General features: G+C 41.1%; 1 protein-coding gene across 2 annotated transcripts; it reads left to right on the forward strand.

Moving 5' to 3' along the window:
• The first annotated feature begins 637 nt into the window (after positions 1 to 637).
• On the forward strand, positions 638 to 14,042 carry pak2b (p21 protein (Cdc42/Rac)-activated kinase 2b). Of its 2 annotated transcripts, none has more exons than XM_049587961.1 (15): positions 638 to 916; positions 1,965 to 2,335; positions 2,437 to 2,543; positions 2,635 to 2,785; positions 3,808 to 3,839; positions 3,937 to 4,050; positions 4,190 to 4,322; positions 4,466 to 4,529; positions 5,885 to 5,933; positions 7,663 to 7,775; positions 7,899 to 8,016; positions 8,113 to 8,212; positions 8,970 to 9,166; positions 12,693 to 12,830; positions 12,926 to 14,042. In XM_049587961.1, the coding sequence occupies exons 2-15, from the start codon at positions 2,146 to 2,148 to the stop codon at positions 13,010 to 13,012; spliced, it is 1,593 nt and encodes a 530-aa protein (XP_049443918.1). In that variant the 5' UTR covers positions 638 to 916; positions 1,965 to 2,145; the 3' UTR covers positions 13,013 to 14,042. The 2 variants fall into 2 exon arrangements, with proteins under 2 accessions (XP_049443918.1, XP_049443917.1); XM_049587960.1 differs by having other exon boundaries at positions 638 to 902.
• The last annotated feature ends 726 nt before the right edge of the window (positions 14,043 to 14,768 follow it).

Raw genomic sequence — 14,768 nt, forward strand, 5'->3', positions numbered from 1 at the left:
TTTTAAGATATTTTTGGGCCATTTTGCCTTTAATGGACAGAACAGGTAAGTGTGAAGGGGGGAGAGAGAGAGAGAGAGGATGACATGCAGCAAAGGGCCACAGGCTGGATTCGAACCCGGGCCGCTGCAGCAACAGCCTTGTACATGGGGCGCCTGCTCTACCACTAATCCACCGATGCCCCAAAATGATTATCTTAAATTATCTGAAATTATTTTATCTGGAATTATCTTATCTGAAATTATCTGAAATCATCTTATCTGAAATTATCTTATCTGAAATGATCTTATCTTAAATTATCTGAAATTATCTGAAATTATCTTATCTAAAACGATCTTATCTTAAATTATCTGAAATTAAATTATCTTAAATTATCTTACTATCTGATGGATTATTTATACAGTCTGGTATCACTCAGCCTCCTCGTCACATATTATAAATATTGAACTACATTACCTAAAATGCTTTTCGACCTGATTCAACCTCTAACTTCCAGTTTCAGATGTTTTAACATATTTCTGGCTGTAAATATGACCAATTATGAAAACTATGTTTGTTACTAGAGCTGTTGGTGTAGTATAATATGATCAGATGAGTGTGCACACAGGGGCTGCACAGTGAGGAGACAGACAGCAGACAAACTTCACACACACCATTCACTTGAAGCATTATTGAATAGGCTAGGGCTGGGTCGGTAGTTCCGCTTCCCCTTCGCCATAACGGAATTATCCAAGGGCCGAAAAGATAGAAGAAAAGTCGCTTTGTAAATAGTTGTAGCCACATTTTTACTAACTTATTTGTACGCGTAGCGCACCGCCAAGGCCCCATGTAACGGAGGAAGTACTTTTAACGGATTAACAAACGTTTTCCAAACCGGGAGTGAAGTTGTGTTCAAGTTTAACTGGTGAGGAATCTCCGGTGAGCTCTGCTGCTCCTGCGTCGTCTTCGCTAGCCTGCAAATAAAGCGGATTTGTTACCGGGTGGTTTGTAGCATCTGTAGCTTTGTGTAAACCGCCGCTTGGCGATGTTAATTAATCAGGGAAAGCCTTTAACTTGGGTCGCCAGACTAGTTAGCATTAGCTAAAAGCTTAACGCTAATCTGGTAGGATTGCAAGCAGTGGTGTAGCTTGTCATGCTAACCTTAGCTTCTAGCTAGCACACTTGTTGGCCAAGTAGTTGGTGCTAACGTTAGCTTGCTAGCCGCCCCTGCTGTTACTCATTTGAAGGGCATTTTTGACAGAAATACCGTCATGTGTGAAGACAATGAGCTGGACGTCGATATGTTGACATGTTGTATCGCCACAAGCGGCAATAAAATGCCCGCTTTTCATTTCTATATCGAGTGTACGAGGAGAAGAGCAACTTGCATTATTCTTTTATCCTCATCTGGGCTCCTCTTGTAGTCTCCTTCAGAGGCGACGTAGGACACAAAAAATAAACTGTATCACTGTATTTGCTGTCATTTTCTCTCAAATTAATATCAGGGTTCGTTAAGAAAGGATTACTTAGGCAAAATAAGCTGTGGACACTTGTAGTTTCGCATTCATGGTCTCAATTACTTTTAAATGTGCAGTGTCTGCTCTCCTCGTTATGAGTAAGCTAGATAATGACAAATAGTTTGTTTTCACTGTAATTTCTGCAGTGTTTCAATTAGCACACCTTCCTATGGACTTATGTGTACTCTAAGTAGTGGCAATTCTCAATATTGAATAGAATTTTCCTTAATATTAAACTATTAATGCCTAAATATTGTAACTGCACAAGACTGAGAGCATTGTGTGCAATATTTCCCTCTCCTCAGTATTTATTTGGCCCCAATAGCACCCTACAATGCTCCAATAATACATGTTATTCAACAGTTTTACAGTATTAAGTGGTTTCCTGATTATTATTCACCAAAATCTGCTGTGTTTGTAACCTTATTATTGTATGTTTCTGATCTGATGAATGTATGATTTACTTCCAGGTACCACTCGGTGCTTCCTTTCTCTTCTGCTGTCACTTTCGGCACATCCTCCCGAAGCGCATGAGCACACCCGTGCCTCATGCTGATGTGAGCGCTGCCTCGCTCCCTCTCTGTTTGCCATCCTCGCCCGCTGCACTCCCCTGCCCTTTCAGCCCTGTAAGGCTCACAACAACCCGTAGTGATGTGTGATAACGGAGACCCCGAGGATAAACCCCCTGCCCCTCCGGTCAGGATGAGCAGCACCATCTTCAGCACCGGCTCTGGCAAAGACTCACTCTCAGCCAACCACAGCTCTAAACCACTGCCGTCTGTGCCTGAGGAGAGGAAACCTCGCAACAAGATCATCTCAATCTTCTCCGGGGCTGAAAAAGGTGAGTCTGGAGGAAAGATATTTATTTATAAGTGTGTTCTTGTGTTTGTGAGTGGCCGTGTGTGCTCATGTGTGATTGTTGTCATGCTTTTTCACTTTCAGGTGGTAGAAAGAAAGATCGAGACAAAGAGCGACCAGAGATCTCACCACCTTCAGATTTTGAACACACCATACATGTTGGGTTTGATGCTGTCACGGGGGAGTTCACTGTGAGTTTTGGTTTTTCTCACGTTTGTACATGCTTTTTGACACTTCAGTCTGCACCTCTCTCACACCTTGCTGTCTTTGTCACACACACAGGGTATGCCAGAGCAATGGGCTCGACTACTCCAGACCTCAAACATCACCAAGTCAGAGCAGAAGAAAAACCCGCAGGCCGTGCTTGATGTTCTTAAGTTCTACGACTCTACAGGCAACGGTCGTCAGAAGTACCTCAGCTTCTCATCTTCTGGTGAGGCTCGAAGTTTAATTCAGACATTTAGCTCATTCAGTTACCTGCAGGGCGTTACGAATTTGTATCACGTTGTTAAATTCAAGTTAGATAATAGACTCCGCCATGTTTGTCTGTACAAGTTAATTATTGCCTAAATTATACTTCAGCCTTTTGTCTTCAGGTAGATAACATTGTCTCTATTCGCGTGAAGAGGAATTTGATCGATATCATCTCATGCAAAACAACGGGTGACCAGGCAGTAATGAGTACAACATGTTAACCTCAAAATAAAACCCTTTGACACCAGGTTTAAAGTTCCAATGAAATCAAAATGATGTAAAGTTTATCACATATGTTGTGCGCTGATTGTCACACACACACCCGGCCCAGCAATGACAGAAAAGTAGTTTCCTGAAAAATGATTTATTTATTTTCTTTCTATGTTGATGACTCATCCTGCACTCAAGGGCGTGTACTTATTTTGAACCCAGTGAAATGCTTTCTCAAAAAGCACGAGCAGATAATAATACAGACACAAGTGTACCACTGGGATGCATCAGCTCCACCCTGGGGATGAGCCTGCATCTCTTCTCCACCAGTAGCACTGCCGCGTCAGATCTCGGCTCGGACATGTTCGGCCTCATTTCCAAAAGCACTTTACCATGGTCGTCTTCTACCTGTATTTCATCCCTGTTCAATTCAGTGGTAAAAACTGCAGGTGTAGGTGATGTTGGTGGCGAGATGTCCTCGACGACAGAGAGCAGGCTGTCCTCGTGGCTGCTCTTCATGTTGAGCTAGTAGCGACTGTCAGTCTGTAATTTGGCGGTGGGGGGAGCGTAACGAACATTCAGCACAACTGTAAACACGTATCAATATCTGCAACAGGTCTCTCTGTAGCTTCCTGTTTTTACAGGAAACGTTTAAATATACAGAATGAAATAGCACTCTGCTGTACGTTTCATGTGATTTTAATCTGTGACTACCAGAACATATGAAACATCTGTTTTTTCTGACTCTGCTTCTGTTATTTTACTTCATAGAAAAAGACGCATTCACTCCAGGGCCTCAGTCTGTAAGTATCTCAAGACTGTTAAAGCACCCTTACTGTTTTATTTATGCTTTGTTTTGTCTTACGAAGGCTAACAACATTTTCTTTCACTCTAAATCAGCCTGTCAAAAAAGGCACTGAACCCTCTTCTCCGAATATCAAAGACATTGACGATGATGACGATGATGAAACTCCTCCTCCTGTCGTGGCACCAAGACCAGAGCACACAAAGAGTGTAAGTCACCTGCTTCAAGTAGCCTCGAAATCATAATGATCATTTTCATCTTAAGACTGTATTTTCACTTTCTGTGGCATTCTTTGTAAACTTGAAATGTGTTTATTTGTTCTTCTTTGGTCATTGTCTGGTTGCACAGGTGTATACTCGCTCTGTAATTGACCCCATCCCAGTTCCGAGCACCTGCACAGACGGAGATTCTGCCTCCAAGGCTGCAGACAGACAGAAAAAGAAGGGCAAGATGTCGGATGAGGAGATCATGGACAAACTGAGTAAATGATTAATAAATCATTAATCTTATAATCTTTTGTTACCATATAGCAGGTCAAATTCCACCTGTTACGGTATGTACTTATATTTATTATTTATTGCCACGTTGTTTCCTTTACATATGTTGTTGTTATTTGTCACACAGGAACGATAGTCAGCATCGGAGATCCCAAGAAGAAGTACACAAGATATGAAAAAATTGGTCAGGGGTGAGTGCAGATTCACCAGTTGCAGAACGTGAGATAGTGTGTACTATGTAATAATGCTTTTATAATAATGATATGGTCTTCTTTCTTTTTAAAATCTGGTCATTTTTGAATCAAAATTACATTTGTTAAACTTCCAAAAACAAGGTGCACACACTTGGCTGATATTGGCTCAGAGAGAGCCTGCTGACTGAAACAGAATCCACACTAAGATGTCATGTAGCCTTCCCAAATCCTGCAGAGATTTTTTCCTTAGAGATATTTAAAAAAAGGTGCATGATATCACCAATCAGAAATACCTTATTGATCTTTGAGGGCAAATTGTGATTCGTTTCAGTCGCTCCGATGTAAAGAATAGAGAATTATAAGACGTAAGAAAAAGTATGAACTAGATGTATGTGAATATAAAGCAATAAAATAAAACAAAGTAGAAATGAAAGTGTGCATTGAAATAGAAATAATAAAATGTGCATTATGCAACAGCGTTTAACACTAGTACTCAAGATATTAAAAATGATATGTGCTGAGCCTGTAAGTGTGAAAATTAATATGAGATATGAAATTTTATTATGAAATATTGTGTTGAGTATAATGGTAACAATATTACTTGAAGTAAATAATCACATATTAAAGTGTACTCAGTTCTGCTTTTCTGCTGCTACAGCACTACAACAAATTCTTGAGTTCAAACGCTTAAAGGAAATTATTTACATAATTGTTTTATTAAAGAAATTGAAAATTGAACTGAACCTTAAAGGCACAAATAAAGACTGATAGTTACATTTTAAATCACAATTTCCTACTGATACTCTCTTTTAACTAAGTCAAACAATCCCTGAGTGCAGTATTGCAGTCTTACACGTTTTGTCATGAAAGTTTACATCATAATGACAATAAAAAAAATTATATATTGTGCAGCCTTACTCTAAAATAGAGGAAATGGATGCCAGATAGTACTGGGAATAAATATTTTGCTTACTGTATCCTAATAGCCCAGTCTTGAAAAGCAGAAAATGTGAATTATCTGAGTCAAAACTTGAGTAGAAAGAAAACATTTTGGAGTTATCAGAGCTTTGTGAGGTCATCTTTGGAGCTTCATCAGAGTCAGGTTAATAAAGCCAGATATCTCAATGAGATCCTAACTGTTCTATGAGATAGATGCGAGCCGTCGTGTCATTTGAGTGTTTCTCCATCAGTATTACACAAACAAAATGTCATGTCACAACTTTGTAAGGTGAATCACACCTGTGGAAAATGTCCGAAAAATGTGACAGCATAAATGCGTCTGTGAATAATACATATGCAGACTGATCTGAGTGAACTGTTGAAGTAAACTGCTCACCTTATTTGTCTTACAGGGCGTCAGGAACAGTATTCACAGCCATTGATGTTGCCACAGGACAGGAGGTAAGAGTGACTTCAGGGATGAGTTGTGGAGGCTATAAAAAGACCAACCAGGGACACAACAGTAAAATAGTGGAGCACATGACATAAAAATTACACATGAAAGTCAATAGTTGTAACAGTAAGCTTTATTTATACCACTTTCTCCACAAGATATGCCAGTAACTGTAAAGTGAGACTGTAACTTCTGCTGAACAGCTGCCACTGTGGCAGCAAGTAATAATTAGGAGATACTAAAACATAGTGTAACAGTAGCATAAGTAAAGATACGTGAGCAAACTGACCCAGTACTGTAATGTTATGTATAATGATAATAATCTTTATTTATAAATTGCTTTATGTGCCAATGATTAAAATAGACATAGAAACTTTTAGAAGAATTGATTAAAACACTTTGGTTTATAAAAACTGAAAAAATAAAAGACAGTTTAAACGAGCTGAAAACTCAAGTAAAATCAAGAATGGCTCTCCAATAAAAATATGTTTAAAGATGGGACTTAAAAGAGATCACTGACTTGGCCGACCTGATTTCCTCAGGCAGACTGTTCCAGAGCCTCGGGGCCCTGACAGCAAACACTCTGTCCCCTTAAATTTTCAGCTGGGCCTCTGGAACAGACAAAAGACCTCTGCCTGAGGACCTCAAAGTACGTCCTGGCGTGTACAGTGCTGAGAGGTCGGAGATGAAGAGCCTTCAAAGTAATCAGTAAAATCTTAAAATGTATTCTAAAATACACCGATCGGCCAAAACATTAAAAAAAAACACTGGTGGGTGAAGTGAATAACATTGATCATCTTGTTACCATGCAATATTCCATTGGTAAACCTTGGGTCCTGGCAATCAGATAGATGCTACCTGATTGCTCCACCCACCCAAACACCATTGGAGACCAAGTAAACCTCCTTATATTAATGGCACTTGTTGATGCCACACCACAACAACTGCTCAGGAATGACCCGAGGACTGGGACAAAGAGCTCAAGGTGCTGACCTGGCCTCCAAATACCCCAGATCCAATCTGATTGAACATTTGAGTGATGTGCTGGTACCCCACAGGTACCCCTGATCCACGGTGGGTCTACCGTACCGGTCTACTACTGGGGAGTGCCGCTGCCATAAGGGGGGTACCTGGTTTGCACTGGTGTTTAGGTGGGTGTCTGGTGGCAACCACGTGAATGTCAGAACCCAAGGTTTCCCAACAGAACATTGCATTGTAACAAGATGATCAATTTTGTTCACTTCACCCACCAGTGGTTTTTATGTTTTGGCTGATCGGTGGAGCCAGTCTAAAGAGCCGAAAACTGGAGTGGTCTGATCACGTCTCTTGGTTCTGGTTAAACGCCTGGCAGCTGAACATTAGCTAACGTCAGCTATTAGTCAGCATAAGCTACCTTCCATACCAGACCAAGTATGATTGTGAAAACAAATCCTCCGAGCACATTGAATTGAGGAAGGGTGTGTTTTATTGTTTATGAATTCAAAATTTCATCTGTAAGAGGAAGAATGTGTTGTTCAAAGGTTACGTAGTTGTTATGTAGTTGAATTATTTACTTCAAGAGAGAAAATGACAATTAGTGAAACCAGTTGAACATGTATAACACATATACTTACTCAGTCATAATAAAGACAGAGGGAAAGTTTGGACAGTTGGATATTAAAGACTATACTAACATGATCCCTTGAGCAACGGTAATGATTCTACATATCTGGTCTCTCACGCTTACTTTTCTTACAGGTTGCCATTAAACAGATCAACCTACAAAAGCAGCCGAAGAAGGAGCTGATCATCAATGAGATTCTAGTCATGAAGGAGCTGAAGAACCCCAACATCGTCAACTTTTTAGACAGGTGAGACTGAAAGTAAACCTGCAGCCTCAAAGCAAAATCTGAGCCTGATTATAACAAATTCAAAAAGTTGTCACAGTAGCATGGTTGGACACCAGTGTGTGATTTTGTGTATTTGTGTGTCAGTTTCCTGATGGGGGAGGAGCTCTTTGTGGTGATGGAGTATCTGGCAGGTGGCTCACTGACAGATGTGGTAACAGAGACCTGTATGGATGAAGCCCAGATAGCTGCTGTCTGCCGGGAGGTATGCTGCACTTCTCACAAGCAAATCTAAGAGGCAAAACAAAAACTTAAGTCTTAACTTTTTCCTTTCCCTCCCCATTTCTCTCCATTCCTACAGTGTTTACAAGCGTTGGAATTCCTGCATGCGAACCAGGTTATTCACAGAGACATCAAAAGTGACAACGTGTTACTTGGGATGGATGGCTCTGTCAAGCTGAGTAAGTCTTGTACTGATGTGCTAAGCGGCCTGTTAATTGGATAGTTTAGATTCTTTGAAGTGGGGTTGTATGAGGTACTTACCTCTAGTCGGTGCGATCACCACACTCCCAATTTGGAGAAGCAGGCAGGAGTACCGCCACAGAAGGTGTGATGTAATGCTGTGGAAAGGGGCAGCAACAAAACGTATTTTAGCCATCTAAAAATGTCAGTATCAGTTAAAGCGTACGCTATGTTTGGAATATTTTTACTTCTTTAGCTTGTCGTCACACAACTCTTTGTGTCAGGGAACTGAAGCCGTTATCTTTGTTCTCTTCGAAGCCACCAGATTCCTTTGACAAACAGTAATATACCTCACAGAACAAACAATTGATCGAGGCTGTGGTCGACCGGCAACTTCCGTGCCGTGTGAGGTAAAATTACTGTTTTTGTCAAAGAAGTCTGGTCGTTTTAAAGAGAGCACAGATTAATATAACGGCTACAGTTCCTCTTCAGAGAGGGCTGTCCGATGGCAAGGTAAAGCATTGACAATGTTCTAAATATAGCATACACTTAAATTGATATGTTTTGCTGCTGCCCCCGTCCACAGCAGTCCATTGCTCAGCTTCCATGCTGGTATTCATGTCTGTTTCTCCAAACTGGGGGCATGCCCATCGCAACCCCACTTCAAGAAATCCAAACTGTTTCTTTAAGCACAGATTGCTTTGTTCTCCCACTGTAACTACAGTATGCATTGACTCTTCTCCATCTCTTCGACAGCCGATTTTGGCTTCTGTGCCCAGATCACTCCAGAGCAGAGCAAGCGCAGCACCATGGTAGGCACGCCTTACTGGATGGCTCCTGAGGTGGTGACCAGGAAGGCTTATGGGCCTAAAGTAGACATTTGGTCACTTGGTATTATGGCCATCGAGATGGTTGAAGGAGAGCCTCCCTACCTGAACGAGAACCCACTACGAGTGAGTGACGTTTTAAATCAACTGTCCATGTTGTTCATTTCCAACACTTTGACATGAAGGTCTCATTTGTATCACCTGTACAGTAAGCAACTCTGTGAAAAGATTAAGGTTCATTTCTAAGGCACAGTTTAATGTGCCTGTCAAAGCAGGACAAATACTCACAAGTGTCATGAGAGTCTGTCCTGCTCTCCATACGCTCTAACAGCAACAGTTAAGGAATAAGGCGTTTAATACATCAGTTGTTGTCAAGATAGAGATAATTTTGTCCACCTTGCTGCTACTTCTGTTGCATAGAGTCTGTATTCTAATTGGGTATGAACATTATGGAATCGGCTGTATTGGCTAAATATGTTCAGCCATACAGGGAATTAGGCCAATATACTATACTGATGCAGACATGCAGTCTGTCCCTTAAATGTTCAGGAACATTTCTGCATGTGTTCATGTGTGAAAGGGAGCAGGGATGAATATTCAGGCCAGTTTTCCACTTGAAGACCTTTTAACATTTCAGGGAACATGCTGATGTCAATGTGTTGTGAATGACAGCAGTAACGTTGCAGGGACGAGCACATAAAGGGTTACATCCGTCTGATGAAAGTCGCTTTCATGTGGAACAAGCAAACCAATCACAAGACTCCTCTGATGACTTATTTGAATCCACAACGTGTTAACAGTGTAGCATTTATGCCGGTGCGCTCACGGGTTATTTACACTACATACAGAGGCCTCCATTACAAGAACACTGGCACCAGTCAAACAGCTCCTCATCCGCCATGTTCCTGAAAATAAAACCGCTGCTTACACATACGTCAAGCCTTGCCCCATTTGGTTTCTGTCATGTTGCAGGACTGTCCTATGTCCCATCTGTTCCTGCATCACCATAGCATGTGTGAAGAGGCATAAGACTGTAATGTCCTGAATGTAGAGCATATGTGAGCAGTGACAATCACTAGTGGTGTCTGAAAGGTTATCCCAGTGTGATAGTGGCATAAGCATGATTGTAAACAGTGAGTGCAAGGATGTGTGGGCGTGCAGAGAGTGTAAGGTAAATAAGTTATGATTGATAGATTTGTTAATTTTATTTGTGTCATGCACACTTACATGTGCCCAACCCTCGTGGGTTTACTGCTCAGTTCAGAAACAGAATACTCTGCCCTCTATCCCAGGCAAAGAAATTCAGCATCCAACCAAAAGAAATCAACAAAGATGGAGATGTCTTCATATACAGGACAGTAAAACAAGAAGTCAACCTCATTCTCACCTTCACCTAAATTACACAACAAACAAAGTCTGTCATCCTCTGTAGTGGCGTTAAACCCTCCAGTCTCTGAGGTTGATGGTAACGTTCCTGATCTCAGCTGTGCACGTGGAGATCTTTGTCTTTTGTTTGATTATACTTCATGTAAGGTTCCACACTGTAGCTGTTCTTTATGAGACAGTAAGTTAGTAGTTTTGGTTTATACCATAAACATAAACATACGAGACATTTCACTCCTAATGTCCTGAATATCACAGGTTAACCTGCTCTGGAAAATAAATGACGAATTGTTCAATTTCAGCTCATCAGCCCGGGGATGACAGTCGAATGTGTCCCAATTAAAAGTCTTTTCAGTGAGTCTCTGATCCGACATCTTCACAAGTCTTTACTCCAGAGCCAAGGCCTGATGCTTGGAGGTTCCCATCTCATATCTCCACTAATGGCCAAAATTGAAATAAATTTATGGACGACCAGGAAAGATCAAATCACTCTATGATAGGGCTGCACGATATATTGTTTGAACATCGCCATCGTGATGTGCACATGTGCAATAGTCACATCGCAAGACATGCGGTGTTTTCTCTTTTTTTAGAACATGTAAACTTTTGTTTTGCTTCAGAAAAGCAGCTCTGAAGTAGCCTCACGTCACCAGGCTCTTCAAGCGAAGAGCCTGGTGTCTATTCACTCTGAATTTTGTCTGGATTCTGGTTCCGGTCTAGGGAGCGGATGCGGCATTCACCAAATTCACCAAACTAAAAGTGTTCACCATAGTAAAACTTTAAATTCTGGCGCACCATCGATTTGGGGTGATGAGGGGTGTAAGAAAATCGATTAACTTAATGGCTTGGGGCTTTTCTTGTAAATTATATTCTTTAAATTAAAAGTTTCACCGCATTTTTATTAGCTTGGTGCTTTTAGTTTTACGGAAAGGCACATCCATCGAATTCTGGATCCTGTCTCACTCTCCCTGGTTCCGTTTCCTTACCAAAACGGCCACTAACGGCCCCAGACTAGCTCTGAAGAGAGCTCCTTGCTCCGCTCACCTCTCTGAGCACTCAGCAGCCCCTCCCCCTCTCATGCACACACTGCAGTCACACACTGAAAGTGAGTGACATGCAAGAGGGAGAAACGGTAACGGAGGATTTATGCCTGGTACACACTACACGACTTTCCTGCCCGTTCTGAAAGTCACTATGTCACATTACACAATTGCGGAGTCATAAAATCGTATGGTGACTTTGCCGACAGACATGACACACTACACGATGGTACAGTTATCCCCGGCCGTCTTTCACGAAGTGTGTGTTGTCATCGGGTTATTCTTGTCCTATTTTTATTACTTTTACTATTATTTGAGTCACTGTGTCTGTTCATGTGCCAGCCGACATGTTGTTGTAGTAACGTAAAAAAGCGCCAGCAGATGGCAGGAGCTACATTTGATGTACCATATGCAAACACAGAAGTCACCGAATCCTCCACAACAGGTTCCTATTTTATTTCACAATAAAAGCCTGTTTAGAAAATGAAAGGATTCACTCAGCTGAGGTTATAAGGGGCTTTTAATTTGAAGGAAAATCAGGAAGTGTTGAGCTTGAAATGACGACGCAATGTTTATGAAGGCAACAGGAGCGGATAAAAAGTAAAAAGATAAAGATACAGAGGGATTAATAAATAATGGATCGTCTATTATGTAGTCTGTTTCAAATGAAGCTGGTAGCCTCTGCAGTTGTGGTGAGTAAAAGCCCCGCCGCTATTTTTTAATTTTCTTGCTTTAAGTCATCTGGTGAAAATTCTTGTGTTTTTTAATATCACAGTATATATTGCAAAAAAAAAAAAAAGAGCGCAAAGTCAGTTTTTTCCAATATCGTGCAACCCTACTCTATAATGCTCACTCCATAACTTTATACACACCAAAAGTGATGTATGCACAGTATATGCATGTGTGCACAACACTGTACAACAGTACATGTACTTGATTAAACCAGTGACCTGGTATCACCTACAGTTTGTTGTATGGATTTGTAAAGTCAGGTTACTCAGCTGTCATTAAGCATTACAGAAAGTGAAAGCACTTTCCGGTGGCTGTGTGAGAGCAGTGTTAGAAGAGGGAGTGTAACGCCCTCATAGCATTAATGCAAAATAGATCTGACCTTTAAAATGTCCTCACTTTACCAGTTTGACTTGATTCACCTTCTGCAAGTGAGTTATTTCCTTAAACTAGATTTCACAGTTGTTCCTTTTTTCTCACGTCTCTTCCCTTTTTGGCAGGCATTATACCTGATCGCCACAAACGGCACACCCGAGCTCCAGAACCCAGAGAAGCTGTCTCCAGTCTTCAGAGATTTCCTCAACCGTTGCTTGGAAATGGATGTAGAGAAAAGAGGCGGAGGCAAAGAGCTGCTGCAGGTTAAAACCTCCTCCTGTTGTTAGATTGTTTTCATTTGTATATATCGTGCACTTGATTAAATGATTTTCCCTTCTCCCCTCCTCTTGATGTGCAGCATCCGTTCCTGAAGCTGGCGAAGCCCCTCTCCAGTCTCACACCTCTGATCCTGGCAGCCAAGGAGGCCATGAAGGGCAATCGTTAGCTGATGAACCTAGCTACCCTGCCTTCCCATGCTGTGCACAGATATGTGCCAACCATTTAGATTTCGTGCCAGACAATAGGCTGAGAGTGACTTTCCACTCTTGACGCACCAGCCTTATAAGCCCTGACAAACCTCACTGTGAAGAAGACCAAAAAATATAGAGCACAACTCCACCGCTGTCCATATGAACTCTATTCTCACTCAGACGTCAGAAGACAAGTCAAACTAAAGTGCTTAGAGTCGGGCGTAGTTATTTTGTACAACAAATCTCCTGGTGACAAGTTAGGGCTAGGCTTGTATTTAACTTGGAATGAAGAAGATGCCTAGTTCTATTTAGTTTTTTTAATCAACTGCCTTAAACAAATGCAAAATGTTGCCTAATGTATTGTTGATTGTGTCAATGTTTCTCTTCCCATGATTTTTACTACCTTTGTAATTTACCTTTTCAGCGTGTCAGTGTCTTAGTTATTTTGATACTTGAATTTCATATTTGTCCCCCTTCTTGTGATATAGTTGGTCTCATTCAATGAACACTCTTGCTATTTCCACATTGACTCGTGTTTTATGGACATTTTTCTCTGACGGTTTTTATAGGAAACATTTCAGTACATTCGTGATCAGGAACAACATGCTGTGATTGTGTCGTTCTTCGATTGCCACACCTGACAGACCTACTGTACCAGTTCGTCCCCTGTTTCATTAGTCTCCTGATACCAGAGGTGCACCTTACAGGCAAATTAAAAAATGTTAGATTGACAGGGTTTATACTTTCTTCTTTATTGTTGTTATTAAAAATGAGTATTGTATGTTGAACTCTGTCCTTTGTGTTCTTCTGAACTAAAAAAATGCGCTTCACCCATGTGTATATTGTGTACTTGATGTTTAGTTTGAAAAAAAAAAGTGGCCATATCTCCGTGGTTAGCTGTCGAAGGCTGGTTAAGACAATTTGTTGACTGTTTTTTTTTTTTTTTCTTCTGGGCGACTAACAACCTTGTCTGCGCACTCAAATAAATGCAACTGTTCGTGCTTTTGGGATTTAAGCGTGAAAGTGATTGTTGTGTAGTGATGTCACCTTGTACAGACAGACGAGACTAATGTGAGTGGTGCAATATAGCATCATCATCCTCCTGTGTCCTAATATGAGGACTTTGGGATTGCTGCACCTTATGTATCATTCTGCTTAATTTAGACCTGTTGTCCTCATTCATAGACACTTATGCTATCTAGTGGTAGAAATCCAAGTAAAAACATGGCGGCCAAGTCCATCTACATGTGATCCCGACACAAAAGTGGACAAGGTACAAAATCTGCTCACATTTTATGGTTCATTTTATGGTTATAGCACACACATTAGACTTATTTTACAACCCTGTAAATTAGAAGATACTCATTTTAAGACATTAGGACTTTGTTGTGTTATGGCAGCATTTCACACAGGCCAGTCAGGTGCCTGCAGATAAAATAACATTGCTAGCTTGGAGTATGGAGCAGGGAAATATTCCTACAGAGTAAACAAAATATGCAAATCCTAAGGCTTGTAGATATGTTGCATTATTTGCATTTTTTTGCTTTTGCACAGCCATGTTCAGGCAGTGAAATTAATACCTTTGAACAGTTTCAGACTTAAACAGTGACCCCCGACCAGTTCTGTAAGGTAGTTATGATGGGCCCCAGTGCAGGCTAATGTGAGGGGCCCTCCTGCCAGGTAGCGACCATGTTTCATCTCTTCTGATCACATGATTAAAAAAACACTTGA

The sequence above is a fragment of the Epinephelus fuscoguttatus genome, linkage group LG10, assembly GCF_011397635.1.
Source record: "Epinephelus fuscoguttatus linkage group LG10, E.fuscoguttatus.final_Chr_v1".
NCBI lineage: Eukaryota > Metazoa > Chordata > Actinopteri > Perciformes > Serranidae > Epinephelus > Epinephelus fuscoguttatus.

Excerpts from the sequence above, each read along its gene's own strand:
- pak2b (XM_049587961.1), top strand. The coding sequence starts at position 2,146 with ATGTGTGATAACGGAGACCCCGAGGATAAACCCCCTGCCCCTCCGGTC. Across the intron at positions 4,051-4,189 it reads GACCAGAGCACACAAAGAGT|GTGTATACTCGCTCTGTAAT; the intron begins GTAAGTCACCTG and ends CTGGTTGCACAG. Across the intron at positions 9,167-12,692 it reads TGAACGAGAACCCACTACGA|GCATTATACCTGATCGCCAC; the intron begins GTGAGTGACGTT and ends CCTTTTTGGCAG.